Here is a 10,909-nt window from a genome sequence, read left to right as displayed (position 1 = left end):
CGCCACCCTGTGGCAATATCGTGTCAGCAACAGTTTTCCCAATTTCTCTTGATAGATTAATCATCGTGGCAATTTTCCGCTGAATCTTGAAAGTTAAAATTAATTCATCAAAAGTGTGTGACATGCCCATGTAAAATCAGGGACATCACATTTAGAAAATATTACCGTAATCTTGTACAATCTCCTCAATCAAGCAGATACCTGACTTGGGTTGTTGCACCAACGATATCCATACTTAACTTGATATTGTGTTGTGTTACATGTATGTTATGTTTTTTAAAATAAATTCACGCAATTCAGTGTGAGGCTTGAAGTCATAATCAGTTGATTATGACGTCAGGCGTTTGTCCACAGGCCTAGGCAGAAATACACACAATGAAGAGTTTGTGAATTTATTTCTAAATTATAAATCCGTATTTAGGAAAAACGAATTATTTTATTGGGAATAGGCCTTTTGGAGAAAGTGATTGTCAGACATAGCCTTGACTAGCTCATTTTCAAAATACCCAGTATTCCTACAGTAGACCTATTGAGGATGTAACATCCAGAAGGGAGAAGGCTATTTCGTTAGGATGTATGCAGTGTTCATGTGCTAGTTTACTCTGAAATGTAAACTCTGCTGTGTGTGTAGGGCCGGATTAATGCAGGGGTTTACAGGGACAATAAACCCAGGGACTAAAATATATAAAGGGACTAAAATATAGGGACTAAAATATATAAAAATACGATTTTATGTTAAGAATATACACACACACACACACACACACACATATATATATATATATATATATATATATATATATATATATATATATATATATATATATATATATAAACACACACACAGTGCATTCGGAATGTATTCAGACCCCTTACATTTTTCCCCATTTTGTTACGTTACAGCCTTATTTTAAAATGGATTACATTGTCCGTCCGTCCCCCCCCCCCCCCCCCCCCCCCCCATCAATCTACACACAATACTCCATAATGACAAAGCAAATATATTAAAAATAAACAACTGAAATATCACATTTGGCAGCGGTTACAGCCTCGAGTCTTCTTGGGCATGACGCTACAAGCTTGGCACACCTGTATTTGGGGTATTTCTCCCATTATTCCCTGCTGATCCTCTCAAGCTCTGTCATGTTGGATGGGGAGCATCTCTGCAAAGCTATTTCCTGGCCCCTCCAGAGATGTTCAAGTCCGGGCTCTGGCTGGGCCACTCAAGGACATTCAGAGACGTGTTCCCAAAGCCACTCACGTCTTGTCTTGGCTGTGGGCTTAGGGTCATTGTCATTGTCCTGTTGGAATGGAAACCTTAAAACCTCTGGGATAGGGGGGGACGCAAATGTCCCACTTGGCCAATTGCCAGGGAAAATGCAGATCGTCAGATTCAAATAAAATACTATAAAATTCAAACTTTCATTAAATCACACATGTAAGATAACACATTAAAGCTACACTCGTTGTGAATCCAGCCAACATGTCAGATTTCAAAAAGGCTTTTCGGGGTCCTGTGCACTTTGGAGCTGGTTTTCGTCAAGGACCTCTCTTACTTTGCTCCGTTCATCTTTCCCCGGATCCTGACTATTCACCCAGTCCCTGCCACTGAAAAACATCCCCACAGCATGATGCTGCCACCACCATGCTTCACCGTAAGGATGGTGCTAGGTTTCCTCCAGAAGTGATGTTTGGCATTTAGGCCAAGAGTTCCATCTCCAGAGAGGAACTCTAGAGCTCTGTTAGAGTGAACATCAGGTTCTTGGTCACCTCCCTGACCAAGGCCCTTCTCCCCCGATTGCTCAGCTTGGCCGTACGGCCAGCTCTAGAAAGAGTCTTGGTGGTTCCAAACTTCTTCCATTTAAGAATGATGGAGGGCATTGTGTTCTTGAGGACCTTCAATGCTTCACACATTTTTTGGTACCTTTCCCCAGATCTGTGTGTCGATACAATCCTGTTTCGGAGCTCTACGGACAATTCCTTCGACCTCGTGTCTTGGTTTTTGCTCTGACATGCACTGTCAACAGTGGGACCTTATGTAGACAGGTGTGTGCCTGTTATGTAGACAGGTATTTCTGTTTTTTCTTTTTCTTATTTTTTCTCTCCCAGTTTTCACTTTGTCATTATAGGGTATTGTGGGTTGATTGATGAGGATTATTTAAAAAAAAACAACATTTAATCCATTTTAGAACAAGGCTGTAAAGTAACAAAATGTGGAAAAAAGGAAGGGGTCTGAATACTTTTCGAAATGCACCGTATATATTAGGATGTATGCAGTGTATATATGTATGTATATATATATATATATATATATATATATATATATATATAGTGCATTTCGGAGTATTCAGACCCCTTCCCTTTTTCCACATTATGTTACTTTACAGCCTTATTCTAAAATGGATTAAATATATATATTTCTGCAACCGCCAACCACAGGAAGATTCAGGAGCCCGCTCTCAATGATTGTAGACAGCCTGATGCCGCTCTGCTAATCATATGGGTAACTGGGGGGCCCTTCCTTGATTGGGTAACTGATTAATATATATATATACTACCGTTCAAAAGTATGGGGTCACTTAGAACTTTCCTTGTTTTTGAAAGAAAAGCAATTTTTTCTCCATTTAAATAACATCAAATTGATCAGAAATAGAGTGTAGATGTTGTTAATGTTGCAGATTTTTTATGAAATATCTACATAGGTGTACAGAGGCCCATTATCAGCAACCATCACTCCTGTGTTCCAATGGCACTAACCAGAATAGAAAAAATCTGCCGTTTCCAGCTACAAGTCATTTACAACACTAAAAATGTCTACACTGTATTTCTGATCAATTTGATGTTTTTTAAAGTTTTTATGGACAATTTGTTTTTACATTTCTTTCAAAAACAAGGACATTTCTAATTGACCCCAAACTTTTGAATGGCAGTAATATGTATATATATATATATATATATATATATATATATATATATATATATATATATATATATATATATATATATATATATATATATACAGTGCCTTGCGAAAGTATTCGGCCCCCTTGAACTTTGCGACCTTTTGCCACATTTCAGGCTTCAAACATAAAGATATAAAACTGTATTTTTTTGTGAAGAATCAACAACAAGTGGGACACAATCATGAAGTGGAACGACATTTATTGGATATTTCAAACTTTTTTAACAAATCAAAAACTGAAAAATTGGGCGTGCAAAATTATTCAGCCCCTTTACTTTCAGTGCAGCAAACTCTCTCCAGAAGTTCAGTGAGGATCTCTGAATGATCCAATGTTGACCTAAATGACTAATGATGATAAATACAATCCACCTGTGTGTAATCAAGTCTCCGTATAAATGCACCTGCACTGTGATAGTCTCAGAGGTCCGTTAAAAGCGCAGAGAGCATCATGAAGAACAAGGAACACACCAGGCAGGTCCGAGATACTGTTGTGAAGAAGTTTAAAGCCGGATTTGGATACAAAAAGATTTCCCAAGCTTTAAACATCCCAAGGAGCACTGTGCAAGCGATAATATTGAAATGGAAGGAGTATCAGACCACTGCAAATCTACCAAGACCTGGCCGTCCCTCTAAACTTTCAGCTCATACAAGGAGAAGACTGATCAGAGATGCAGCCAAGAGGCCCTTTTTGGCAACAATGCAAAACGTTATGTTTGGCGTAAAAGCAACACAGCTGAACACACCATCCCCACTGTCAAACATGGTGGTGGCAGCATCATGGTTTGGGCCTGCTTTTCTTCAGCAGGAACAGGGAAGATGGTTAAAATTGATGGGAAGATGGATGGAGCCAAATACAGGACCATTCTGGAAGAAAACATGATGGAGTCTGCAAAAGACCTGAGACTGGGACGGAGATTTGTCTTCCAACAAGACAATGATCCAAAACATAAAGCAAAATCTACAATGGAATGGTTCAAAAATAAACATATCCAGGTGTTAGAATGGCCAAGTCAAAGTCCAGACCTGAATCCAATCGAGAATCTGTGGAAAGAACTGAAAACTGCTGTTCACAAATGCTCTCCATCCAACCTCACTGAGCTCGAGCTGTTTTGCAAGAAGGAATGGGAAAAAATGTCAGTCTCTCGATGTGCAAAACTGATAGAGACATACCCCAAGCGACTTACAGCTGTAATCGCAGCAAAAGGTGGCGCTACAAAGTACTAACTTAAGGGGGCTGAATAATTTTGCACACCCAATTTTTCAGTTTTTGATTTGTTAAAAAAGTTTGAAATATCCAATAAATGTCGTTCCACTTCATGATTGTGTCCCACTTGTTGTTGATTCTTCACAAAAAAATACAGTTTTATATCTTTATGTTTGAAGCCTGAAATGTGGCAAAAGGTCGCAAAGTTCAAGGGGGCCGAATGCTTTCGCAAGGCACTGTATATATATATTTATATAAACTCAGCAAAAAAAGGAACGTCTTCTCACTGCGTTTATTTTCAGCAAACTTAACGTGTTAATATTTGTAAGAACTTAACAAGATTCAACAACTGAGACATAAACTAAACAAGTTCCACAGACATGTCACTAACAGAAATGGAATAATGTGTCCCTGAACAAGGGGGGGTGTCAGGACCCTGAAACAAACACCTCTCTCATCCTCTCACTGTCACTGGCGGAGCTGTCCAAACAACTGAAGGGCGGAACACTAACTCCAGAAGCTGTGTTCCACTCATACGTGGAAAAGGTAATGCACAACTCAATCAACACCCCCAGCAATCACATATACTGTAGGTCACTCCAGCTTTTTGTAATGTGGAATTTTGTGGACTGCATTATTTCTATAGGTGGTGTGTTTTGTTTTCACTGCAAGCATTGGTGACATTTTGTACTCCTGCAATGTTTTCTGCAAACCATTAACCACATTTAACCTGTTTACGTATTTAAATCGGAAGTCACAGCTAGGGTTGCAAAGGGTCTGAAACTTTCCGGTAAATTTCAGGAATTTTTCCGGGAATGTTCCATGGGAAGTTAAGCCATGGAATTTGGGGAATTTTGCTTAAATTCATCAAAAAAGTTAGCTTATAACGTGAACCTTTTTTTTTGTGGGATACTCATAAGGCAATTCTAGGTCTTGTAGCATATTTTGGTTAAACTATCCCCAATTCAATGGAATTGCAACCCTCTGCAGTGCATCTATTGCGGACAGTCTGAGCACTGATGGAGGGATTGTGCGTTCCTGGTGTAACTCGGGTAGTTGTTGTTGCCATTCTGTACCTGTCCTGCAGGTGTGCTGTTCAGATGTACCGATCCTGTGCAGGTGTTGTTACACATGGTCTGCCACTGCGAGGATGAACTGCTGTCCGTCCTGTCTCCCTGTAGCGCTCGCGGTCTTAGGCGTCTCACAGCAAGGATATTGCAATTTATTGCCCTGGCCACATCTGCAGTCCTCATGCCTCCTTGCAGCATGCCAAAGGCACATTCACGCATATGATCAGGAACCCTGGGCATCTTTCTTTTAGTGTTTTTCAGAGTCAGTAGAAAGGCCTCTTTAGTGTCCTAAGTTTTCATAACTGTGACCTTAATTGCCTACCGTCTGTAACCTGTTAGTGTCTTAACGACCATTTGACAGGTGCATGTTCATTAATTGTTTATGATTCATTGAACAAGCATGGGAAACAGTGTTAAAACCATTTTCAATGAAGATCTGTGAAGTTATTTGGATTTTTACAAATTATATATGAAAGACGGGGTTCTGAAAAAGGGATGTTTTGATGTCGGAAGTTTACATACACCTTAGCCAAATACATTTAAACTCAGTTTTTCACAATTCCTGACATTTAATCCTAGTAAAAATTCTCTGTCTTAGGTCAGGTAGGATCACCACTTTACCACAATGATTTATTTCAGCTTTTATTTCTTTCATCACATTCCCAGTGGGTCAGAAGTTTACATACACTCAATTAGTATTTGGTAGCAATGCCTTTAAATTGTTTAACTTGGGTCAAACATTTAGGGTAGCCTTCCACAAGCTCCCCACAATAAGTTGGGGGAATTTTGGCCCATTCCTCCTGACAGAGCTGGTGTAACTGAGTCAGGTTTGGAGGCCTCCTTGCTCGCACACGCTTTTTCAGTTCTGTTCACACATTTTCTATAGGATTGAGGTCAGGGGTTTGTGATGGCCACTTCAATACTTTGACTTTGTTGTTCTTAAGCCATTTTGCCACAACTTTGGAAGTATGCTTGGGGTCATTGTCCATTTGGAAAACCCATTTCCAACCAAGCTTTAACTTCCTGACTGATGTCTTGAGTTGTTGCTTCAATATATTCACAATTTTCCTGCCTCATGATGCCATCTATTTTGTGAAGTGCACCAGTCCCTCCTGCAGCAAAGCACCCCCACAACATGATGCTGCCTCCCCGTGCTTCACGGTTGGGATGGTGTTCTTCGGCTTGCAAGCATCCCCCTTTTTCCTCCAGTCATAATGATGGTCATTATGGCCAAACAGTTCCATTTTTGTTTCATCAGATCAGAGGACATTTCTCCAAAAAGTATGATCTTTGTCCCCATGTGCAGTTGCAAACCGTAGTCTGGATTTTTTTATGGCGGTTTTGGAGCAGTGGCTTCTTCTTTGCTGAGCAGCCTTTCAGGTCATGTCGATATAGGACTCGTTTTACTGTGTGTATCGATACTTTTGTACCGGTTTCCACCAGCATCTTCACAAGCTCCTTTACTGTTGTTCTGGGATTGATTTGCACTTTTTGCACCAAAGTACGTTCATCTCTAGGAGACAGAACGCGTCTCCTTCCTGAGTGGTATGACGGCTGCGTGGTCCCATGGTGGTTATACTTGCGTACTATTGTTTGTACAGATTAATGTGGTACCTTCAGGCATTTGGAAATTGTTCTCAAGTATGAACCAGGCTTGTGGTCTACAATTTTTCTTCTGAGATCTTGGCTGATTTCTTTTGAGTTTGAAGGTAGGCCTTGAAATACATCCATAGGTACACCTCCAATTGACTCAAGTTATGTCAGTTAACCTATCAGAAGCTTCTAAAGCCATGACATCATTTTCTGGAATTTTCCAAGCTGTTTAAAGGCACAGCCAATTTAGTGTGTCTGACCCACTGGAATTGTGATACAGGGAATTATAAGTGAAATAATCTGTCTGTAAACAATTGTTGGAAAAAGTAGTAAATGTCCTAACCAACTTGCCAAAACTATAGTTTGTTAAAACCTCTCTGGGATATGTGGGACGGTAGCGTCCCACGTCGCCAACAGCCAGTGAAAGTGCAGGGCGCCAAATTCAAAACAACAAAAATCCCATAATTAAAATCCCTCAAACATACAAGTATTTTACACAATTTTAAAGATACAATTCTCGTTAACAAGAAATTTGTGGAGTGGTTGAAAAATGAGTTTTAATGATTCCAACCTAAGTGTATGTAAACTTCCGACTTCAACTGTATATATATATATATATATATTTATATGTGCGTATAAATTAAACTGTATAATAAATAAATGTGACTGGTCAATATTTTGGATGAAATCAAATCAAATTGTATTTGTCACATTATCCGATTACAACAGGTGTAGGTCAACTCTATGCGAAGGAGATGTGTCGCACTGCATTTGGCAAATAAATGGTGGTCACAACAGATACTGCCTGGTTTTCTGATCCTCGCTCCTACTTTTTTTTTTTAAAGGTATCTGTGACCAACAGATGCATATCTGTATTCCCAGTCATGTGAAATCCATAGATTAGGGCCTAATAAATATATTTCAATTGACTGATTTCCTTATATGAACTGTAACTCTAAAATATTGAAATTGTTGCATGTTGCATTCATATTTTTGTTCAGTGTATGTTGTTTTATTTGTTATTTTACCATTATTTTACCAGGTAAGTTGACTGAGAACACATTCTCATTTACAGCAACGACCTGGGGAATAGTTACAGGAGAGAGGAGGGGGATGAATGAGACATTTGTAAGCTGATGCCTATATGTGTAGCCTATATCACCCCCAGCCTGTGTGTGGGTGTAATGTTGTTGCTCTGATCCTACCATCATTTGAATATGGGCACTTGAAGGGCCAATCAAATTCTGCCTTTTTCCTGGACTTTAATCTTTCAGTCTGTCCTCCAAACAATAAGTGCTTACTTTGGTAGAAATGGGTATGATAAAAGATCATAGGTTTACGGTGACAGTGACACAGCAGATATTATAGACTTACATTGTTGACGCTACAAGCAACACTATATAAAATGTTTTTAAAAAACGAACACAATGTAGAGGATAACCTTTATCAGTGATTAGATAGTCTGGCCTCTCTGACCTAAGTGTGTGTGTGTGTGTGTGTGTGTGTGTGTGTGTGTGTGTGTGTGTGTGTGTGTGTGTGTGTGTGTGTGTGTGTGTGTGTGTGTGTGTGTGTGTGTGTTGTGTGGTTGACTGAGCAGTGGATTAACAATTAGAGGCTGTGTGGCAATGATCAATGATGGCAGTGCTCAGCTCACCAGTTAATGTACAGGGCAAACAGCGTGGCCTAGTGGTTAGAGCGTTGGACCGGTAACCGAAAGGTTGCAAGTTTGAATAACCGAGCAGAAAAGGTACAAATATGTTGTTCTGCCCCTGAACAAGGCAGTTAACCCAGTGTTCCTAGGCCGTCACAGCTTAGGAACACAATCAAAGAAACTCTGAAGGCCTAGGAACACTGGGATAACTGCCTTGTTCAGGAACAGGTTAAGAACAAATTCTTATTTTCAATGATTGAAAATAAGAATTTGTTCTTAACTGACTTGCCTAGTTAAATAAAGGTAAAATAAATAAAATACATATAACCGGAATAAATTATACAATCTTACTTTAGACCATTTGCTGGGTGTTGCGTTTAGAAATGCTCGGTATTGGGTTTGGAATTTAGGAAATGGATAAGTCTACATGTGAATTGACAGCCTTGTGTGACTGAATCCTTTTTTTGACAGTGTGTAACTTCCCCGGGGCACACGGTGGCAGTAGCTTTGGTGGCGTACAGGGATTCGATTGGGTGCGGTTTCATTAACGTAGAATAAGTAACGTATCGACACGATTACGTCGGGTAAGTGACCTGGTCCGTCCTCCAGCATTCAATCAAAGAAACTCTGTGGACAAGTTATTCATCTGACAGCGAGTCATATCAGGGCAAGAGTAGTAACATCATGGTTTTCGAGGAGAAAGGGATCCCGAACGGGGAACCCGAAGATGTAAGACATTAATAAACCATTTCCCATTCAATATGTGGTTAAATAATGAACGGAACCGTGTGTTTAAGGCCTAGATTTGCTACTATAGCTAACAGGAGAGACAGTGTCTAGCCAGCCGGTACGTCAGCTAGCCAGTCAGCTAACGTTAGCTAGCATAGTTAGCCAGCATAGTTAGCCAATAATCTGCTCGGTTGTTTTCGAGCAACCAGTGGCAATAAATAGCATGCAAGTTAGCTAACTAGCTTGGCTAACAACAGCCTTGGCAAGTAGTCCAGTGTGTTATATCGGTGTCATGTTTCGAGTGCTTTAAAATGTGTTTTTCTTTCAGGAAGAGGAGGAAGAAGAGGAGGAAGATATGGTGGTATGTATCGATTTGGTATGATGCAACGTAATCTGCCCACCTTGCATTGGTTCTAAAACCTAAAGAATATTTTGTCAACTAGTTAGTTGTCATGCAACTGGGGGGAATAAATAGCCAGCCTCATATCTGTTTGTGCTATAGCCAAGTCTGATATATGGTTGTTTGTTATGCCAGACATGTTGGTTATAGTACAAACAGATCTGGGACCAGGCTATGGAATAGATGACTTATGTAGCCCTGGTCCTTTTGTTCCAGGACCCCCTTGACACAGTGCGGGACAAGTGTGCACAGGCAGAGCACTGCATCCACACCCGGGCAAAACTGGAGGACTGCGAATCCAGGGTCGGCTCCAAGTCCGAGACCGCAGAGGACTGCACTGAAGAGCTTTTTGACTTTCTCCATGCCCGGGACCACTGTGTACGTGAGATCTACCCAGACACAGTCAGCAGCGGTTAACCATGGGGTACAAGGGGAAACATACAACCAGGCATGAGTGGATGTTAAAGCAACCAGCTGATTTAAAGCTAGCACTTCTTGATAGAATGTTACAGCAGGTTGGCTCTCGCTTAGTCTGCCAAAAAAAATAACCTGAGACTAAGTCTGGTTGTCAGACTGCAAAGAGAGATGTCAGTGGGTCCAACTCCTTGTCTCCTCAGTCAACTCTATGCGAAGGAGATGTCTGCTACTGCAACTGATACACAAATACATTTGTGTGACTCAACATTTTAAACTTCTACAGCCAGATGACACCCATTTTCAGGAGTCAGTGATTTGTATTTACTCTATAGCATGCTTCTCCATTGTTAAGTTCTTCATGATTGGAGAGCTTAGAATTTGAGTACAATAGTTGGATGATGGCGCAGGACAGAAGGATGTGGAGACATGGGTAAAGAAAAGCACACCGACCCTCATATGGTTTACGGTTATATGCTTTCAGTCACCAGACGAGGAATGAAGCGAGAATACATTTGATGGTATAACTAGCTACTTTAGGAGACAAGTGTCACTCACTTTGCATACATTTGACTAGACAGTTTGCAATAACTTTACCTCTCATTTCTGTCCCCCAGGTGGCACACAAAGTCTTCCATTCTGTCAAATAAAGTCCACCCAGCTCCCTGCACTACTGGCAGAAATTCCCTGTCAGATATAGAAACAAGTACCTGGTTTTAAACGAAACCTCTATGTTGTAACCTCAAATACACACTCTGTTCATGTGAATAAATGGTAAATTAAGTGTTGAATATTTTTTGTAACTGGTTGGATTTCTTGAAGTAATATACTTTTGTTAGTTGTGATGCATCTAATCTCATCTACCAGCTGGCGGTAGCTATTGAGA

General features: G+C 40.3%; 1 protein-coding gene across 1 annotated transcript; it reads left to right on the top strand.

Moving 5' to 3' along the window:
- The first annotated feature begins 8,947 nt into the window (after positions 1 to 8,947).
- LOC110524069 (cytochrome b-c1 complex subunit 6, mitochondrial) lies at positions 8,948 to 10,814 on the top strand. Its single transcript, XM_021603381.2, has 4 exons — positions 8,948 to 9,209; positions 9,538 to 9,570; positions 9,826 to 9,987; positions 10,641 to 10,814. The coding sequence occupies exons 1-4, from the start codon at positions 9,165 to 9,167 to the stop codon at positions 10,671 to 10,673; spliced, it is 273 nt and encodes a 90-aa protein (XP_021459056.2). The 5' UTR covers positions 8,948 to 9,164; the 3' UTR covers positions 10,674 to 10,814.
- Positions 10,815 to 10,909: the final 95 nt, after the last annotated feature.

Source organism: Oncorhynchus mykiss, chromosome 5 (genome assembly GCF_013265735.2).
Source record: "Oncorhynchus mykiss isolate Arlee chromosome 5, USDA_OmykA_1.1, whole genome shotgun sequence".
Classification (NCBI taxonomy): Eukaryota; Metazoa; Chordata; class Actinopteri; order Salmoniformes; family Salmonidae; genus Oncorhynchus; species Oncorhynchus mykiss.
Note: the sequence above shows the minus strand (reverse complement) of the source record. Positions and strands in the feature narration are given on the sequence as shown.

Coding starts and splice junctions, on each gene's coding strand:
- LOC110524069 (XM_021603381.2), top strand. CDS start 9,165: ATGGTTTTCGAGGAGAAAGGGATCCCGAACGGGGAACCCGAAGAT. Junction 9,571..9,825: donor AAGAGGAGGAAGATATGGTG/GTATGTATCGAT, acceptor CTTTTGTTCCAG/GACCCCCTTGACACAGTGCG. Junction 9,988..10,640: donor TCCATGCCCGGGACCACTGT/GTACGTGAGATC, acceptor TCTGTCCCCCAG/GTGGCACACAAAGTCTTCCA.